The 20,218-nt window shown below is 50.1% G+C and overlaps 3 protein-coding genes across 7 annotated transcripts in view; 2 read left to right on the top strand and 1 right to left on the bottom strand.

Annotated features, from left to right (window-relative positions):
* The window catches only part of LOC114434171 (nardilysin-like), a 14,790-nt gene extending 13,969 nt beyond the window's left edge, over positions 1–821 (top strand). Inside the window, exon 31 of the mRNA XM_028403168.1 lies at positions 271–821. Within this exon, the coding sequence (XP_028258969.1) occupies positions 271–483 (213 nt within the window). The 3' untranslated portion in view covers positions 484–821. The remainder of the gene's footprint in view (positions 1–270) is intronic.
* A 119-nt stretch (positions 822–940) lies between these two features.
* LOC114434169 (sterile alpha motif domain-containing protein 9-like) lies at positions 941–9,313 on the top strand. Of its 4 annotated transcripts, none has more exons than XM_028403165.1 (6): positions 941–1,092; positions 3,337–3,457; positions 3,545–3,649; positions 4,153–4,833; positions 4,911–5,193; positions 5,366–9,313. In XM_028403165.1, the coding sequence occupies exons 4-6, from the start codon at positions 4,162–4,164 to the stop codon at positions 8,986–8,988; spliced, it is 4,578 nt and encodes a 1,525-aa protein (XP_028258966.1). In that variant the 5' UTR covers positions 941–1,092; positions 3,337–3,457; positions 3,545–3,649; positions 4,153–4,161; the 3' UTR covers positions 8,989–9,313. The 4 variants fall into 4 exon arrangements, with proteins under 4 accessions (XP_028258966.1, XP_028258967.1, XP_028258964.1 ...); XM_028403166.1 differs by having other exon boundaries at positions 3,337–3,465; XM_028403163.1 differs by lacking the exon at positions 941–1,092 and adding an exon at positions 1,777–2,100.
* A 3,508-nt stretch (positions 9,314–12,821) lies between these two features.
* On the bottom strand, positions 12,822–19,802 carry sgta (small glutamine rich tetratricopeptide repeat co-chaperone alpha). 2 transcript variants are annotated; one of them, XM_028404730.1, is made up of 12 exons: positions 19,669–19,802; positions 18,554–18,697; positions 18,242–18,345; positions 17,675–17,765; positions 16,113–16,212; positions 15,664–15,768; positions 14,443–14,578; positions 14,311–14,373; positions 14,167–14,204; positions 13,909–14,085; positions 13,698–13,816; positions 12,822–13,062 (listed from the first exon to the last, which is right to left on the bottom strand). In XM_028404730.1, exons 2-11 carry the CDS (start codon positions 18,651–18,653, stop codon positions 13,705–13,707), a joined length of 1,026 nt encoding a protein of 341 aa, XP_028260531.1. In that variant the 5' UTR covers positions 18,654–18,697; positions 19,669–19,802; the 3' UTR covers positions 12,822–13,062; positions 13,698–13,704. The 2 variants fall into 2 exon arrangements, with proteins under 2 accessions (XP_028260531.1, XP_028260532.1); XM_028404731.1 differs by having other exon boundaries at positions 19,684–19,784.
* Positions 19,803–20,218: the final 416 nt, after the last annotated feature.

The raw sequence follows: 20,218 nt of genomic DNA, 5'->3' as shown, positions 1-20,218 counted from the left end.
ACAGCGGACAGACACACATACACACACAGCAGACAGACACACATACACACACAGCGGACAGACACACATACACACACAGCGGACAGACACACACACACACAGCGGACAGACACACACAGCGGACAGACACACACACACACAGCTGACAGACACACACACACACAGCTGACAGACACACACACAGCGGACAGACACACACACACACAGTGGACAGACACACACAGCGGACAGACACACACAGCTGAACCTGCTGTTTCTGCTTCCTGTCAGGTGGTCGGTTTTGGCGTGGAGGAGAATGACCCTCCCGCTCAGACTGCCAGCAGCAGTCAAGATGGCTCCGCCCCCTCAGCCTATGGCGAAGTGAGCGAGCTGACCTTCCTTCCGGCGACGTCGCTGGAGCTGCAGGACGCCACACTCATCACCGACATTCGAGCGTTTACCTCCTCTCTGCCCCTCCACCCCTACCACAAAATCCTCAGCTAGGCTTCTCCCACCCAAACAGCTGACACCTGATTTGTAACCATGGCAACACCCATTGCCAGAAACAGCTTCCTGTGTATGTGTGTGTGTGTGTGTTGTAGTGATGCTGCGTTCACTTCCTGCTTTGTTGTTACGCAGCCTCTCATTGGTTGCGGTCAGTGATGACAGACAGGAGGAAGGATGTGGACATCTGGAGTTCAGTCTGTACTTGTCCTTTTTAACTGTGAAGTCCTAGGAATTCCTGAGGGGAAGTGACCGCAGCATGGTGACTCAGGGCACTGTGACATCATGACCTTTAGATTGTTCTGTCGTCAATAAAAACGTTTCACAGGTTCTTTAAATTGTGTTAAATGTTAGAAACAGTTTGTCCTGAAGGGGGCGCCCTGCCTTATGTTCCCATGGACTGATCAGGTAAACACTGAATCACGTGGGCAGTCCACTTCCTGTTGTATCGAAGCGGAGGCTCCGCGCCCTCCGCCGGCTGCAGGGGCCGGGCCTCAGGTCCTGCAGGCGGCCTGATGTCTGTGACGCAGCTCGGACCAGCCCTCCGTATCCCACAGTGCACCGCGCTACAGCGTCACAACCGACACGGGCGGAGGCGGAAAGCCAACCGTGAGTGAAACTTTAAATAGTGCCGTTGTTGCTGAAGCCTCCGAGGAGCTCACACTCCCGGTCGCTTTATAAAACTTTCGCTGTTAGAACGTCTGCTCCGACGTTTGATGACGTGATGACGTGAGCAGGCAGCGCTGCAGCTGGCCGCCTCTCCGCAGCCTGCTCGCGGCCGCTGGTTCTGTCTAACTCCGCGCTTTGAATACAGAAAAACACGCGCAGCTGCACGGACACAACAAGTCAACACGTTTATGTCGTAACATGTAGTTATGACGTCAGGCGTCAGCATGGCTCCGTCTAAACATCCCAACATCCATCTAAAGACGTGACAGAGAGCTGCTGCTTAAAACAAGGCGGGGCCGAACACACACACACACAGCGGACACACACACACACACAGACACACACACAGCGGACACACACACACACACAGACAGACACACACACAGCGGACACACACACACACAGACAGACACACACACAGCGGACACACACACACAGACAGACACACAGCGGACACACACACACACACACAGCGGACACACACACAGACAGACAGACAGACACACAGCGGACACACACACAGACAGACACACACAGCGGACACACACACAGACAGACACACACACACACACACACACAGACAGACAGACACACAGCGGACACACACAGACAGACAGACAGACACACAGCGGACACACACACACACAGCGGACACACACACAGACAGACAGACACACAGCGGACACACACAGAGACAGACAGACACACAGCGGACACACACAGACACACACACACACACACACAGACAGCGGATGTTCACGTTGAAGAACACCTTTTACCATAAAAACCTTCTTTAGGCTCTGACAGAAACCCTGAGCAGGGAGGGAGACATGATGAAGAGGAAGACCGAGAGGAAGAAGCCTGGGGGGGGTCTGTAGTCTGCCTGGTGGCCCTGCGGAGCGGGTTCAGTCCAGCTGCAGGCGGACAGAGAGACCAGACCGGCGACCGGTTAGTTCTGTAAAGTTTTATTCAACAGTCATTAGACTGAAGTGAGCCTCCTAAGGTTAAACAGTAAATACAGTATTGAGACTTAAGTAACTCTTAAAGTTCAATGTGATTTAGAACAAATGATCAAACTTTAATGGGAATCATGTCTAAGGACAAACGGAGCTGCTGCTGTCAGCTCTGTCCACCGTTTAGTCCTCATGGAGCCTCTTCATCACATGCCTGCGTTATTGTTTTGGTGACGTCATCAGCTGTTGCCTCTGTCTGCATCTGATACACACACACACACACACACACAGGTGCTGACGGCACAACAGCAGCGAACCTGAATATAAGAGCTGGAAATGTTCAGAGAGGTGGGCGCGTACGTGCTCGTAGCATTAGAATACACGCGCCGCTGCTGCCGGCAGAAACAGCACCGAACATAAAGGTGGAGTTTGTTTCAGGGATCAGTTCCTCTGTTCTCTTTTAGTTTTCAGCCGTAGCTTCCTAACAGGGAGGCTGTCATTGGTTGGTCGTGTTCACATTTAGCGCGCTGAGAGTTGGACGAGTGAAAAAAACTCATGCGTCTGCGCGAACATAGAACTGCAATTAATAGAAGGTGCTCTATGGACGATAAAACGATCTGTCCGTTCTGGCAGATCACCGATACGTTCAAATCCTTCATCATTTATCGTCAAATCGCACAGCCCTACCATCAATACACACATACATACACACATACATACACACATACATACACACATACATACATACACACATACATACACACACATACATACACACATACATACACATACACACATACATACACATACACACATACATACATACATACACACATACGCTGGACTCAAACACTGACTGAGCCGTCTGTTCAGTCTGCACCGGGCCTGGAGGCGGACATGATGGTTCACTGCACTCGGCCTGGTGTGGGCTCAGGTTCATGTTCCTGTTCAGCCATCACACTGCAATTATTAAAAACATAATCAGTCATATTCTATAATCAGTGCTCATAACACACTTTGAAAAACACAAGTAGGGAGTTTAGGTTGATCCTGATCAGTTGTCTGAAGTTCTGCTGACTTACAACTGAACCGTGCTGCTGGACCAAGCACAGAACCCTGTGGAACACCGTGGCTCATTAATATGCATGAAGTGGAATCCATCTGATGCATGCAGCTTATTCCTGATCTTCTAATCTGTGTATTAAAATGCTGTGATCTATGGTGTCAACAGCAACACTGAGAGCCGGCAGAACAGGTGCAGAGAGGAGTCCACGGTCCGACGCAGTCCAAGTGAGGTCTGTGCAGAGCCTCTGCACCTCTTCAGGGCTCACCTCCTGTGCATGGATCAGCAGGTGGCGCTGTGTGTACATTTGCTTCTTTCTTCCTCTGAAAGCAGCACTGAAGCCGAATGTTTATGTGACCCTGTTGTGGCTCCGCAGGAGGAAGGACCCTGGACTCAGGGACTGATGTGGCACTGATACCAGAACCTCTGCAGCCAGAGCAGACCCCCCACGTTCAGATCTGTGGAGGATTCTCACTCAGTGGTAATATGCCACAGTGTGGCTCTGTAATCATGATATCAGAACATAAACTCAAACATAAATATGGGCGTGACCCCTTTGAATGACAGGTGGGCCTACTGTGACTGCTCCACATCTGTTTGACCCCCACCTCTTTGCCTGTATCTGGAGCTTAGGTGGACTTTGGCACTGCAGGTGACATTAGTTATACACACACAGTAACACAGGGAAGGAATGAGCGGGACCAAACTGTATGGATGACTGGGTCAGATCATTGTCCACACCTGCAGCTCTATAGGGTGGTCCCAGTCTGCAGTGGTCATTACCATCAAAAGTGGTCCAAGGAAGGACAAGCAGTGAACCAGAGGCAGGGCCATGGATGGCCGGTGCTCACAGATGAAGGCTGGACCGTCGGTATAAGCCTGGTCCTGGTTCAGGGCTTCCAGCTCTGGCTTAGGGTTCGGTAATTTGAGTTGTAACAGATGTTTCTGTAACTCTTTTGAATAATGATGTTTGTTCTGTTTCAGTCTGACAGGATGAGCCAAAAAACAGTGGACACCTGGACGGCAGAAGATGTCCACTGGTGGCTGATAGCAGAGGTCAAAGTTCATCAGAGCTGTGCTGACAGGTTCACCGAAGAAGAGGTGTTGGGTGATTGTCTGGTTTCCTTCACAAAGACAGACATTCTGGACTTGGGAATAAAACACGGCCCTGCTGTGAAAATCACTTCCCATCTAGAACGTTTGAAACACGGATCAAAGCATCACTCAGACTTTCCAGCATATGTGGACAAATGGACGAAGGAGCAGGTGAGCGAGTGGCTACTGCAGCATGTGAAGGTCTACAGCAAATATGCAGAGAGACTACAGGAGGAAGGCGTGTCTGGAGACTGCCTGGTTTGCTTCAGGAAGCAGGATTTTCTGGACGTAGGAGTGAAAAGCGGCCCTGCTGTCAAGATTCTGACAGAGCTCCATCAGCTGAACCAGAGGCCAGAACCAAGACTGCAACCTGCTCTTCAGACTTGCTCAGACCAGAGGCAGGTTGAACATCCTCTGCCTCGGTCCCTTGCAGTTAATGAACCAGCATCAGTAATTAAACCAGCATCTGATCCGCCAACCAAGAAAGCTCCATCACAGACAAAACCTCCAGAAGAAGACCAGAGAAGAGAGCCACGGGCCTCAGGAGCAACTCCAAAAGAAGCTGCTGCGGTAAACTTCCAGTGTTATGATTACCCCAAGAATACGTATTTGCACTTTTATATTCACATTTCTATCTCTGTCTGCAGACCGAAGCTCATCCCGAGTCACGCCAGGTCACTGTGGAAATCCAGAGCATCCTGGATGAACTCCGGAAAGACGACTTGAAGAGATTTCATTTCCACTTATCAGGATACAGCAAATCAAAGCATAAAAGCATTCCACAGGGGAAACTGGAGGACAAGGACAGGCTGGACACTGCCACGTTAATGACCGGCCAGTATGGAAGTGAGGAGGCTTTGCGGGTCACAGTGGACATTTTAAAAGAAATCAATCAGCGTCAGCTTGCCTGTCAGCTCGAGAGAACCCTGGGTAAGACTACCATTCATCTCTGGTCTCCGACACTTATTTTAAACTTATTTCACTAGAAGATGCCAAATAAACCTAAATTGGTAGTTTACCAAACAACATAAATATCCAGGAAGACGCCCCCTGAGGGCAGAGCAAATGTGCTGCCTTAATGCTCCTTTTGCTTTTCATACAGGCCATCAGAGGCAGCAGGATGCGCCCCAAGAAGTAAAGAAAGAAGCTAACCAGGGGGACAAGCTGAAGAATCTGCTAACCTGTGGTGGGAACTCACTGGACAGCTACGACCGATTTGTTGTTGTTGTTAACAGGAGCTTTCCAGAGCAGCTGCAGAACCTCCAGTTTCTGACTAAGCTAAAACTGTTCTGTGTGTTAGACTTCGATCCAAACTCTGCAGCTTCAGGTGGACTCTGTCATTCCTACAGAGCCTCCAGGGGGGCCAATCTGCACACACCATCACAATTTCAAGGAAAGATGGAGTCAGTGATAAAGAACCTCAACCTCTACAAACAGACCAGCTGGGTCTTCTGTAATGGCAGACATGACCTCAACAGCGACGCAAACAGGGAGCTGGATTATAAGACCTGGCTGAGGAAGTCCTGCCGGGATGTCGAGCACTTGGTGTCCTTCATCTGTAACCCTGAAGTTCTCCTCCGTGGAAGATATCTGATCATCTTCCTCCTGCTCTCTCCGGTGGACACAGAGAAGGATCCGGCCTTTGACACCTACAAGTCCTTCATCAAACACACGGAGGAGGAAAACATCATCACCGTTTGTGACACTCAGAGCACGTATTCGAAATGGAGGGAGCTGATTAGAGAAAAATGTGACTTTGACATTGACAATCTGTCAATAAATGAGCTCACTCTGAGTGAGATCAATGGTACTGTGATGGCTCTGGGGCCATCCAACCAGCCGTCTGGGAGGCTGCTCCCTTCATCTGGTTCCAGCGCTGTCATCCTGAAACAGAAAGACGAAGACTTATTGACGGCGCTCGATGTTTTGTGTCTGAATCAGTGTGAAAACATCTACGATGAAAACAGTGCAGAGTTTCGTGAATTCAGAATCACCGCAGAGGAGGAGTTCTACAGAGGAGGCAAAGTCACATGGTGGAACTTCTACCTGTGTGACAAAGACAAAGGGAAAGCATTCATCAGGAGAGAAAAGTACGACAACGTGAAGAAGATGATCAGATCTCAGAGTAACTCAAAAAACATATGTGTTCTGCTCAACCTGTTCCATCACCCAGGCTGTGGTGGCACCACCTTAGCAATGCATGTGGTGTGGGACCTCCGTCAAGACTTCAGATGCGCTGTGCTGAAAGACAACACACTGCCTAAATCAGAGGTCGCCGTTCAGGTCAGAAGGCTCATGAAGCTGGAGCGTGAGAAACCTTCTCCGGTTTTGCTGTTAGTCGATGACATGAAAGAAACCGAGAATCATCACGACCTTGTGAACAGCATATGTCAGGCTGTTGAGGATCTATCTGACATCAACGGGGACGATACACCAAACTGCAAAGTCATCATCCTTAACTGTGTCCGTTCCCATAGTCCAAAGGAACAGTACAGAATGCACAACCCGGCACTCTGTCAGTACATCACTGCCTCACTGACAGCAGAGGAGCAGAGAGAGTTCGAAAAGAAACTCAAAGAGCTGAAGGAGACTCATGAGAAACCTGAAAACTTTTACAGCTTCATGTTCATGAAGAGTAATTTTGACCAAACATATGTCAATAATCTTGCTCGTAACACACTGGAGAGCTTTGATATCAGCACACGGGAGGCCCAGCTGTTTGCCTTCCTTGCCTTACTGAATACATACGTGGCCAAATCAGAGATGGCTCTGTCGCTCTGTGAGGACTTCTTTGAGATGAAAATGATTCGCTGGCAGGAGGACAGTGTCTTAGACCGAATGAAGCCCTATTCAAACCTTCTCATCATAGACAGAGTTGAAGAATGGGGTGGATACAAAGGAATCCGGATTCTCCATCACACCATAGCATCTGCCTGTCTGGAGGAGCTGAACAGAAGCTACAAACTGAATGTGAGTGAGTTCACCATGCAGCTCCTTCATTATGACCTGTTCTTCAGCACCGGAGTGGTTAAACACAGACTGATGCTCCTAATTCAGCGGATGTTGATTGAAAGGCAACGCAAGAAAGATGGAGATGACAGAGAACCTTTTTCTCCTCTTATACACAAGATCCACAGCCAGCAGGGGAGACAGACCGTCCAAGAGATCTTCATGAAAGCATCGTCCAGGTTTGAAACAAGTGCATCAATCCCTCAGGCACTGGCAAGATATTTGTACATCAATGAGCGGGACTTCTCCGAGGCTCTCAAGTGGGCAGAAAAAGCCAAGAACATTAAAGAAAACCCATACACCTTTGACACCATTGGACAAGTGTACAAAAGCAATTTGAGGTCTAACATGGACCGAGAAAAGCAGGAGCCATCGCACAATCCAGAAGACCTTCAAACAAACATAAAGATAGCCATCAATGGGATGAAAGCTTTCCAAAGGGCTCAAGATCTGGCAGAAATGGAAGATGAACCACTGAAGGACACACCTGACGATGACTCAGAGGACTACCCTAGGAAGTCGTACAACATTTACGGCTATGTGTGTATGCTAGAAATAGCTTTCCTGGTCTTTGAGATACTGAGCAGGCTGCCTTTCTTTAAGGAGTGTGACCCCATGAAGAAGAAGTATCTGCAGAGTTTTCTCAGGGGATCAATTCCAATAACAAGTGTTAACAAAGAGGACAACGAGATCAACGACAGGTACACCGAGATCATCAAAGAACACCAGCCATTTCTGGTCAAACTAAAGTCTGACGTCAAAGAAATATTTGACTTCCTTGACTGTTACTTTGCCTACATAAAGAGAAACTATGAGTTTGACACGATGAACCACAGAAGCGTCTGTGAACACTTCAAGAAGTATGTGCATCTCTTTTGTACTTCACCAGAGGAAATGAAAAAGGAACAAGAAAACAAATCCAACCTCAATCTGAAGATAGACATCGAACAACGCAAAGTGTTTCTTGAGATGAAACAAGCAGACACATTCTCAGGGATCCTTCAGTATTTGGACAAACCTGCAGCAGAGATGGAGAAGATCGCAGAATGCTACGCGTTCTTACAGAAAAAGATCGACCACCCAAAACAGAAGATACAAATGAAGACAAATCACATCTTGTCCAACATCGTTCTTTACCACATGAATCCCAAATCCAAACATGTCAAGACCTACAGAGACCTCTCCGCTCTGCTTTTGGAAACACTGCAAGATGTCGGACTTTGCCATCCCTTCCCAGACCCATACTATCTGGCTCTGCTCTTATTCTGGCCAACTCCTACCAAGGAGAGCACCGAGATCGGCAAATATGTTACCGCGATCCGAAAGTCATCCCACAAGCACCTGTACAAATTATTTAACAAGAGAAGCACCGTCGCCCACTTCTACCTGGGAAAAGAGGAAGGACTCGACAGGCTGGTGTCCAAACCCAAACTGGACAGAAGTTTTCTGTCAAAAATGCCACGTGATACTCTAGCACAGCTTTGGAGGAACGGAGACATATTTAAAGAAAAAGCAATCATACGCTGCCTTCATCGAGTCAGTGGCACCATTGAACAAGGAGAGGTGTACGCCAACTACGGGAAGATGAAAATCCCGGTGCATCCTGCTCGCATTTCTGGGATCAGAAGTGGCTTCAGCACAGAGAAAGTGTCCTTCTACCTGGGCTTCGCCATCAATGGCCCTCTGGCTTACAATATCAAGTATGAGAACCAGTAGGAACACTGACACCTGTCTGGAAGGCGAACACTCATCAGCATGTGTGTGATCACAGAAAGATAAGACCATCCTTCATTACCCCCCAGGAGACAGACCCAGACCCTGGTGGAATGAACAGTGTGACGAGTTCTGCTGTAGCTGTTAGCAGCAGAAGCAGGAACTACTGACTAATCACCTGACACGAGGAACAATCAAATGAAATGTGAGAAAAGGTGCCAGTTATTTTCACTTTCTAAAGGATGCAATCAAGTGTACGATGTGTGTGTGTTTGTGTGCAGTACTGCTGTGCAGTTTAAACCATTGACAATAAAAACTGTGGACAGAGGTCCGTGACGTCACCCGTTTGTTTCTGAAGAGCCGTTTTGAGGCTCGGTGGGAGGTTCTGGGACGCTCTGACCGCCGCCATGTTGGCAGCATCACGTCCGCCAAAACTCCAAAGATGGATGGACAAGGAGGGGGGGCACGAGCGGGGTTTAGGGGGGCGGGCGATCGTGGAAGCAGGAAACTAATTAATTACCATAATTATGCATAATTTTAAGTCCGAACACAATTGAAACGAGTGGGTTGTAAAAAAATCCCCCCCCCCATACAGCTGACACTAGAGGAGAACCTATCATCTGAGACCAGACTGGTTTTTTGTACCAGGCTGTAAACATGTTCATTTCTGCTGTGAAGTCATTTTAACATGGGAGTCTATGGGAAATGACTCGCTGCTGGAGCCAGCCCCTAGTGGTTGCGGCGTGAATTACAAGTTTTGACACTTCCGCATGGGCTTCAGGTCTGAGCCCGGAGGCTGCCGCTTGGTTTAAACATGTAGTTTGAGGAGGTCTGAACTTTGCATCAATAATGTTTTAAACACATGAATGAACATGAATACCTGACAGGTCAGAGAACATGCAGCTTTCACTCACCTGGTGTGTGTGTGTGTGTGTGTGTGTGTACTTTCTATCATGGAATTTAAAACAACAGTGTCCACTCACACTCCGCGTGTCCTCTCCGTGTCTCATCCAGGGACTTCCACGTGTGTTCCACCAAACCTGAACAGGTCCGTAAACGTCTCAGCTTTGGCCGCACTGACCCAGACACAGCGGTGCGTTCAGGGAGCGTAGGGCTGCCGGCTTCCATTACTCACAAACTAATGGAGAGAAAAGTCTTTCTATAAAACAAACTAAAGGAAAGTTCACGGAACCAGGTCAGTGCGCGCCCCCGCGTCCTCTCCGCCCTCCATCTTTACTCCAAACATTCATCCAATTTTCCCGGAGCTGCCCTGATGACGTCACCGACCTTTTACCGAAACCCGTCAGTACACAGTCACGTGGATTCTACACACGCAGCACAGTACAACACACACACTTCCTGAACACTCAGACACACCACACACACAACATGACGTCAGCTGAGTGACACGTGGGTGAGGAGCTGCAGTGATGTGCTTCACCCACCCAGCACAGGACGGCTGACCTGCAGCATCACAACATGGCATGGGGTTCAAGCCCCCTGGTCCGTGTAGAAGGTGCAGAGTGCTGAACGTGTTCACAGCACATGTAGAGTAACAGGAAACGATCCAAAACACTGACTCAGTTCCACTCTACAGGACAGACTGGCAGAGCGAAGACATCAGACTCACCTGGAGAGGCGAGGGATCCTTCACCCCGTCAACCAGGAAACCATGTGACCAGAGATCCGGGCTATGATCAAACAGACGCCGACAGAGCTCCATCTGCAGTCAGTCTGACCCACCTGCTGGTCAGCAGGAACCAGCTCAGTCCTCCACACGGAGGAGCAGCGCCCCAGCTCTGCTGCGGCCTCCTCCTTCAGGCCCCCTGCTGCTCCGGTTTCCTTGGTTGGCAGTGACCTCAGACTTGACACAGGGAGCAGTGCAGCGTGTGAGCAACAGTGTGGTTATAACCATTAACTCAGCAGTCTGCTCCTGTAGAGGGCGCTCACACAGCACTGAACGCACAGGAGTGACTGGAGCTAGATTTTATTTGGGTGTAGTCAGACAGCTCGTCTGTGTTACCCATCAGTAAATGTCTGGGTTAAAGAGCACCAGGACATGATGTAACCACGGCGATCTGGTCTTCAGGCAGCTGCCAGTGGGTGGAGGTATCAGCAAGTGAAGCAGGAAGCAGTGCCGCTCTGTGCCGCTCAGTCTGCAGGGATCAGTACATATGCAAAGAGGTGGCAGCATCATGGACGCCCTGATACGGGTGAGGGCTGAGCAGCAGACGAGCGGCTGCAGCTCAGACTGCTGAATGACTTCCTGCTGCTTCTGACAGACAAGGTCAGCAGGAGGTCACAGGGTCAGGGTCAGCAGGAGGTCACAGGGTCAGGGCCAGCAGGAGGTCACAGTCACAGCAGGAGGTCACAGTGTCAGGGCCAGCAGGAGGTCACAGTCACAGCAGGAGGTCACAGGGTCAGGGTCGGCAGGAGGTCACAGGGTCAGCAGGAGGTCACAGTGTCAGGGTCAGCAGGAGGTCAGTGTCAGGGTCAGCAGGAGGTCACAGGGTCAGGGTCAGCAGGAGGTCACAGGGTCAGGGTCAGCAGGAGGTCACAGTCACAGCAGGAGGTCACAGGGTCAGGGTCAGCAGGAGGTCACAGTGTCAGGGCCAGCAGGAGGTCAGGGTCAGCAGGAGGTCACAGTCACAGCAGGAGGTCACAGGGTCAGAGTCAGCAGGAGGTCACAGGGTCAGGGTCAGCAGGAGGTCACAGTGTCAGGGCCAGCAGGAGGTCACAGTGTCAGGGCCAGCAGGAGGTCACAGGGTCAGGGTCAGCAGGAGGTCACAGGGTCAGCGTCAGCAGGAGGTCACAGTCACAGCAGGAGGTCACAGGGTCAGCGTCAGCAGGAGGTCACAGGGTCAGGGTCAGCAGGAGGTCACAGGGTCAGCGTCAGCAGGAGGTCACAGGGTCAGCAGGAGGTCACAGGGTCAGCGTCAGCAGGAGGTCACAGTGTCAGGGTCAGCAGGTCACAGTCACAGCAGGAGGTCACAGTGTCAGGGCCAGCAGGAGGTCACAGTCACAGCAGGAGGTCAGGGTCAGGGTCAGCAGGAGGTCACGGTCAGGGTCAGCAGAAGGTCACAGTCACAGCAGGAGGTCACGGTGTCAGGGTCAGCAGGAGGTCACAGGGTCAGGGTCAGCAGGAGGTCACAGGGTCAGCGTCAGCAGGAGGTCACAGGGTCAGCAGGAGGTCACAGGGTCAGCGTCAGCAGGAGGTCACAGTGTCAGGGTCAGCAGGTCACAGTCACAGCAGGAGGTCACAGTGTCAGGGCCAGCAGGAGGTCACAGTCACAGCAGGAGGTCAGGGTCAGGGTCAGCAGGAGGTCACGGTCAGGGTCAGCAGAAGGTCACAGTCACAGCAGGAGGTCACGGTGTCAGGGTCAGCAGGAGGTCACAGGGTCAGGGTCAGCAGGAGGTCACAGGGTCAGGGCCAGCAGGAGGTCACAGGGTCAGCAGGAGGTCACAGGGTCAGCAGGAGGTCACAGGGTCAGGGCTGACGGCTGCATCTATTTACACACTTCTGACACACTAACAGAACAGCTCTCACAGGTGGATTCACTCCACAGCTCATCTCTCTGTAAATTACGACTGTGCTGGAGTCAGTGAACACATCATTGATCAGACAGGAAGTAAAACGCTGAGATGCTGCTTTTAATTCAAGCGCGGTCCAACAGCCTCCCTGCTGCTCACAGCTGCACTGACTGAGGAGTCAGCTCATGCACACTGATTTAACCCAGACACACACACACACTCACACACCCTGAACACGGCACTGGACCAACATTAATGTACTGTGTAGTTTTTAGAGGGAAAAAACATTCAGGCTTCTGCAGCTGTTTGACATCTGGATCCATCTTCCTATTAGACGTGTTTATTAACATGAATGTGTTTGAATCCTAAAAACCACACAGGAAGGGGTGGAGTTTTTGGTGACGTGGCTCCTGAAGTCGGGCGTCTCTTTTCAAGCAGGAATTATTCAGATTGAAAAACAAAAGTTCCTGTTAGTCCTTCGTTCCAATCCGCAGAAAGAAAAAAGGTCAGACGGTGCATTCAGTGTCTCCTCACACCACAGCCCATCTGGAAAACAGGGACAAGGTCAGCAGCTGCTGTCATGCTGTCCACAGGACTTCCTGTTGGAGAGTGTGTGTCTGTGTGTGTCTGTCTGTCTGTGTGTGTGTGTGTGTGTGTGTCTGTCTGTGTGTGTGTGTCTGTCTGTGTGTGTGTGTGTGTGTGTCTGTCTGTCTGTGTGTGTGTGTGTGTGTGTGTGTGTGTCTGTCTGTCTGTGTGTGTGTGTGTGTGTGTGTGTGTCTGTCTGTCTGTGTGTGTGTGTGTGTCTGTCTGTGTGTGTGTGTCTGTCTGTGTGTGTGTGTGTGTGTGTGTCTGTCTGTGTGTGTGTGTGTGTGTGTCTGTCTGTCTGTGTGTGTGTGTGTCTGTCTGTCTGTGTGTGTCTGTCTGTCTGTCTGTCTATCTGTGTGTGTCTGTGTGTGTCTGTCTGTGTGTGTGTGTGTGTGTGTCTGTCTGTCTGTCTGTCTGTCTGTCTGTGTCTGTGTGTGTCTGTCTGTGTGTGTGTGTGTCTGTCTGTCTGTCTGTGTGTGTGTGTGTGTGTGTGTGTGTCTGTCTGTCTGTGTGTGTGTGTGTGTGTCTGTGTGTGTCTGTCTGTCTGTCTGTGTGTGTCTGTGTGTGTCTGTCTGTGTGTGTGTGTGTGTGTTTACATTAGTGTCACGGCTGCTCCTCGTTCCCAGCGCTGGGTGTTCGGTTGCGGATCTGACTCCTCAGTTGTTCAATGAGTTCGGGGTTCTGCTGCTGCATCTGCTGGGCGAACTGCTGCCCTCTGCAACACACACACACACACAGACACACACACACACACAGGTTAGTATTAACACCGTGCTGCAGCCCAGATCTCTCTGCACAGGTACGCACGCCTGGATCAGTCCTGATAGATCCCCAGCTGCGGGGGCGGGGGCGGGGGCAGCGCCGCCTCCTCCTGCTCCTCCTCCGGCACCTGAACCTGCAGTTGCTCCTACACCTACTCCTGCTCCTCCTCCTACTCCTCCTCCTCCCATCCCGCCGTACGCTCCGGACATCATGCCGGACATCCTGGGAGACAGGGAGGAGAACACGGGACATTAACTCTGAGGAAGTGGAGAAGAAGGAGGAACAGCTGAGAGACGGACTTACAGCTGCTGGACCTGAGGGTTGTTCATCAGACTGGACGCCTGCAGAGAGACGGAGGAGTCAAAGAGGAGGACGTGTATCCGTCCCTCACTGTACAAACACCAACAGTCTCTGTCTCTGATGTCGAGTCGGTGCACGTGATCTTACCATGTTCATGAAGCCAGGGTTACTGAGCAGGCCAGCCAGGTCGACTCCACCCATCCCTGCAGTCTGAGAGAGCACATTCATGTAAACACACACTCACTGGACACACACACACACAGTGGTGTCCGTCCTCACCGGGCTGGACGTCTCCATCTTCTCTTCTGCGATCTTCAGGTTTGTTTTGTAGGTGTCGTTGTCAGGGTCCAGTTCTAGAGCTTTCTTGTAGTAACTGGCTGCTTCTGTGTGTTTGTTGAGGCTGGCCAGAGCCAAACTGGAACACACACAGACACAGACACACACAGACACACACAGACACACACACACACAGACACACACAGACACACACACACACACACAGACACACACACAGACACACACACACACAGACACACACACACACAGACACACACACACACACAGACACACACACACACAGACACACACACAGACACACACACACAGACACACACACACACACAGACACACACACACACAGTCACACACACACACAGTCACACACACACACACACACACACAGACACAGACACACAGACAGACACACACACACACAGTCACACACACAGAGACACACACAGACACAGACACACACACACACAGACACACCTTAAAGGTCAGGGAGGAGGTTTCATTCTGATGCACTTTGTGTTAAATTAGTGTAACTTCTCTTTACAATCCGATAGCAACCGATTAGTTCGGCAGTTTCTCTTTAAAACGAAGAATATGAATCATCTGAAGCTATAAAACATAAAAACATCATCAGTCCTCCGGGTGGACCCTGTAGGAGTATTGGCTGGTTGTCTCTCTCTTCCTGCTCTGTGCACAGAGAGGGACGTGCATGATGGCCGAAGTCACAGCCTGGTTGGAGGCGTGGCTTCAGGGTGAGCTCCGAGAGAACGTGAGCGTGTGTTTACTTTAAACCTGGCTGACTCTCACTGAGTTTTAAAACCTCCTCCCCGACCTTTAACTCCGATCCTCTGAACCCGACGCCTCTGTGATGCCCTGATCAATGAGCTGCTCCTGCTCTCTGCAGAGCTGCTGCTGTATGAAGGTGCTCTAGGGCAAAGCTTCTATTAGCTGCTGAAGTCAGATTATAGTGAAGAATTTTTGAGTGTGGCGGACGTTACTTCTAACAGGTCACATCTGACAGGACCACAGGAGCCACAGAGCAGCACGGCGTCAGCAGCGTGTGTGTGTGTGTGTGTGTGTCTGTCTGTCTGTCTGTGTGTGTGTGTTAAACAGCTGATGTATTCAGCCACACCGTGTTCATTAGCAGCAGGAAGGTGTCCTCCATGTTTTCATGCACACATAATGATCTGATCCAAACTCGGGCCTCACCCCATCCGTCCGTAGGCTTTGCTGTAGTTCGGGTCGATGCTGATGGCCTGTTCACAGTCCTGCACGGCTCCAGCGTAGTTCCCCAGTTTACTGTAGGCTGCAGCCCTGGACACACACACAGCAGCTCTGTTGGGACCTGTACACACTGCACCCTGAAAAATACTGAAGCTTCAAACACTGGAGCAGCAGAGGGCTGACAGAGGGGCTGACAGAGGGGCTGACAGAGGGGCTGACAGAGGGGCTGACAGAGGGGCTGACAGAGGGGCTGACAGAGGGGCTGACAGAGGGGCTGACAGAGGGCTGACAGAGGGGCTGACAGAGGGCTGACAGAGGGGCTGACAGAGGGCTGACAGAGGGCTGACAGAGGGGCTGACAGAGGGCTGACAGAGGGCTGCTGCAGAACCAAGGAGACGGAGGGGAGGAGCTCCCTGACTCCTGACAGCACCGACCTGTTGCAGTAGTAGACGGCGTTGTGAGGGTTGATGGCGATGGCCTTCGAGTAAAACTCCACAGCAGCTGCAAAGTTTTCCACTTTCATCTGGTCGTTTCCTGCAGGAAGACAACAGCTGACGTGAGCTCCTCACTTCCTGCATGTCTGTGTCAGTGTGTTTCTGTGTGTCAGTGTGTTTCTGTGTGTCAGTGTGTTTCTGTGTGTCAGTGTGTTTCTGTGTGTCAGTGTGTTTCTGTGTGTCAGTGTGTTTCTGTGTGTCAGTGTGTTTCTGTGTGTTTCTGTGTGTCAGTGTGTTTCTGTGTGTCAGTGTGTTTCTGTGTGTCAGTGTGTTTCTGTGTGTTTCTGTGTGTCAGTGTGTTTCTGTGTGTCAGTGTGTTTCTGTGTGTTTCTGTGTGTCATGGTCAGTGTGTTTCTGTGTGTTTCTGTGTGTCAGTGTGTTTCTGTGTGTCAGTGTGTTTCTGTGTGTCAGTGTGTTTCTGTGTGTCAGTGTGTTTCTGTGTGTCAGTGTGTTTCTGTGTGTCAGTGTGTTTCTGTGTGTCAGTGTGTTTCTGTGTGATCAGTGTGTTTCTGTGTGTTTCTGTGTGTCAGTGTGTTTCTGTGTGATCAGTGTGTTTCTGTGTGATCAGTGTGTTTCTGTGTGTCAGTGTGTTTCTGTGTGTCAGTGTGTTTCTGTGTGTCAGTGTGTTTCTGTGTGTCAGTGTGTTTCTGTGTGTCAGTGTGTTTCTGTGTGTCAGTGTGTTTCTGTGTGTCAGTGTGTTTCTGTGTGTCAGTGTGTTTCTGTGATCAGTGTGTTTCTGTGTGTCAGTGTGTTTCTGTGTGTCAGTGTGTTTCTGTGTGTCAGTGTGTTTCTGTGTGTCAGTGTGTTTCTGTGTGTCAGTGTGTTTCTGTGTGAGCAGTGTGTTTCTGTGTGTCAGTGTGTTTCTGTGTGTCAGTGTGTTTCTGTGTGTTTCTGTGTGTCAGTGTGTTTCTGTGTGTCAGTGTGTTTCTGTGTGTTTCTGTGTGTCAGTGTGTTTCTGTGTGTCAGTGTGTTTCTGTGTGTCAGTGTGTTTCTGTGTGTCAGTGTGTTTCTGTGTGATCAGTGTGTTTCTGTGTGTCAGTGTGTTTCTGTGTGTCAGTGTGTTTCTGTGTGATCAGTGTGTTTCTGTGTGATCAGTGTGTTTCTGTGTGTTTCTGTGTGTCAGTGTGTTTCTGTGTATCAGTGTGTTTCTGTGTGTCAGTGTGTTTCTGTGTGTCAGTGTGTTTCTGTGTTTCTGTGTGTCAGTGTGTTTCTGTGTGTCAGTGTGTTTCTGTGTGTCAGTGTGTTTCTGTGTGTCAGTGTGTTTCTGTGATCAGTGTGTTTCTGTGTGTCAGTGTGTTTCTGTGTGTCAGTGTGTTTCTGTGTGTCAGTGTGTTTCTGTGATCAGTGTGACGACGAGCTGCTGCAGGTCTGAGGACCTTCAGCTCCTGGTTTCATTCTGTTAGGAGCCGAGGCTCTCTCTGCACTCTGCCTGAGCCTCGGACGTTCTGTCACTGAAGGCTGCAGAGCTGCTGGGCGGACGTCTTCAACACCTTCATACTCACCATCGTTCTTCAGTCTCTCAGCCTCGGCTCGCTGCTCCTCAGTCGGAGAGCTCGGGGTGGAGTCAGCACTGACCTGTGACGGAGCTGGAAACTGTGGCACAGAAACACACAGTCAGAACAACACACAGACACACACAGACACAGAGTCAGAACAACACACAGACACACACAGACACACACACAGAGTCAGAACAACACATGAGACACAGACACACACAGACACACACAGAGAGTCAGAACAACACATGAGACACACAGACACACACACAGAGTCAGAACAACACATGAGACACACACACACACACAGACACACACACAGAGTCAGAACAACACATGAGACACACACACACACAGACACACACACAGACACACACACAGAGTCAGAACAACACAAGAGACACATACACACACAGAGTCAGAACAACACATGAGACACACACAGACACACACACACACAGTCAGAACAACACATGAGACAGACACACAGAGACACACACACACACAGAGTCAGAACAACACATGAGACACACACAGACACACACACAGCCTGATGGCTCTCTGAGATACCTTGGCTGTGGCAGAGTCAAAAATCTCTGGTAATGTCATGGGGACGGAAAGACTCTGATCGTCGGTGGACACCTCAAACGCTGTCTCCAAACACTGAACAGCAACTGAAGGACAACACAGCAGAGCACTGCAGTCAGACGTGTGTGCACGGACTCTCTCTTAGCTGCTTGATTTCGTCCGATAACTTCTTAAAGAGTGTGAAATGATTTTTAGACTGAATAGAGGCCATTGCTTATTATTCGCCGATAGAAGGATGAAGTCTGTCCTGCAGACTGCAGCTGTGAGTTCAGGAGGCAGGGACGGAGGACTCACCTTCCAGACTCTCCTGAGCGCCTGAGGACAGACTCCCAGACTGCAGCTGGTCGTGCAGGAACTGGATGATGGAGAAGGCGAGACGCTTGTTGTCCGTCATGGTGATGGAGGCTCAGCCCTCTGTGTGCTCACGGACAGAGACACCTGCGGTCACAGGCAGGGGTTATTTCAGCCGTGAGACGCGGAGACATCCTCAAACATCCTGAGCAGCTCACGGAACCCAAGTTAGCCTGTTCAGCTAAACCTGCAAGCACGCTTAGCATAACAACATGCCGCCGCGAAGTAGGCTCACGAAGACTTCACGAACTTTACGGCTGCTCTGCGCAAAGCGTTCACTGGACGATACGAGCGAGCCCTGAAAAACGACACCTCATTCAAAGTGAACGCAACATAAGCAGCGCTCATTTCCGGTCCCACTGTACGAGCACGTGACGGTGATCAAAGCAGCAAATGATGGAACAGAGTGCTCCTTGAAGCGCGCGCACACACAGAGAGACACACACAGAGAGACACACACAGAGAGACACACACACACAGAGACACACACACAGACACAGAGACACACACACAGACACAGAGACACACACACACACACACACACAGAGAGACACACACACGCACACAGAGACACACACACAGACACAGAGACACACACACACACACACACACACACAGAGAGACACACACACAGAGAGACACACACACACACACACACACAGAGAGACACACACACAGACACAGAGACACACACACACACACACACAGAGAGAGACACACACACACACACAGAGAGACACACACAGAGACACACACAGACACAGACACACACACACACTCACAGACACACACACACACACACACACACACACACACACACACACACACACACACACACACACACACACTACTCAATGACACCGTTACTGCTCCAGTCAGAGTTTAGGCCATGTTGAGTTTGGAAGGAGCCTCTCGTGACGTGTTAGCCAAAGCACAACGACACGATGCTAACGGTTAACAGGCTAGCTGCTCATAACTCGGACCACAGCGGCGCTGTAGTTAATAAAGGCCTGCTGCGGTCGCATCTAACAGTTAACCTAGTAACAGTTCGGTTCTACCTGATGTCTCCGTACTTCAGATGCGGATTAACCCGGTAACGAAGAGTTGACGTTAGCTCCGCTCTTTCGGGAAACCGTCATTCAGCTAGTTTATAAGCCTGTCGCGGAGCTATGACGTCATGCTAAAGCGCCGGTGTAATGTTTAGGGCTTCCGGCGTCAAGTGAGCAGCACGCGCTGTACAACACCGGAAGTATGGAAGACCCGTCTTCACAATAAAAGACTAACAGAAGACGAAGTGAAGCGCTTAATAAAGAGCCATTAAACTTTGTCCAGTACTTCTGCTATGATCCGTAAATCCTTATGTATATACATATGAATTATATGTGAATATATCAGGCACTATACAATAAAAACAAGGCCTGTAAAAATATAAAAAAGAGTAGATTCATGTATGTGTGTTACACAGCAACCAATAAACTCAAACTATAGTAAGAAACCACTGAATCTAAAACATCTAATCATATTTAGCATCATATATCACATCTGTTCAAAAGAAATGACAGATTTTAGTACAGTAAGCTAAATTTAAATTGTCGGGAGGCATTTTAT

This window comes from Parambassis ranga, chromosome 4, assembly GCF_900634625.1.
Source record: "Parambassis ranga chromosome 4, fParRan2.1, whole genome shotgun sequence".
Lineage (NCBI taxonomy): Eukaryota > Metazoa > Chordata > Actinopteri > Ambassidae > Parambassis > Parambassis ranga.
The sequence above is the reverse complement of the archived record's forward strand: the minus strand, read 5'-3'. Positions and strand labels throughout refer to the sequence as shown.

What these genes read in the sequence shown, in the direction of transcription:
- LOC114434169 (XM_028403165.1), top strand. Translation starts at nt 4,162, where the DNA reads ATGAGCCAAAAAACAGTGGACACCTGGACGGCAGAAGATGTCCACTGG. An exon ending in CTCCAAAAGAAGCTGCTGCG is followed by an intron (nt 4,834 to 4,910) that starts GTAAACTTCCAG and finishes CTCTGTCTGCAG; the next exon opens with ACCGAAGCTCATCCCGAGTC. An exon ending in TCAGCTCGAGAGAACCCTGG is followed by an intron (nt 5,194 to 5,365) that starts GTAAGACTACCA and finishes CTTTTCATACAG; the next exon opens with GCCATCAGAGGCAGCAGGAT.
- sgta (XM_028404730.1), bottom strand. Translation starts at nt 18,653, where the DNA reads ATGACGGACAACAAGCGTCTCGCCTTCTCCATCATCCAGTTCCTGCAC. An exon ending in TGAGAGACTGAAGAACGATG is followed by an intron (nt 16,213 to 17,674) that starts GTGAGTATGAAG and finishes GTCTTCCTGCAG; the next exon opens with GAAACGACCAGATGAAAGTG. An exon ending in AGATGGAGACGTCCAGCCCG is followed by an intron (nt 14,374 to 14,442) that starts GTGAGGACGGAC and finishes GTGCTCTCTCAG; the next exon opens with ACTGCAGGGATGGGTGGAGT.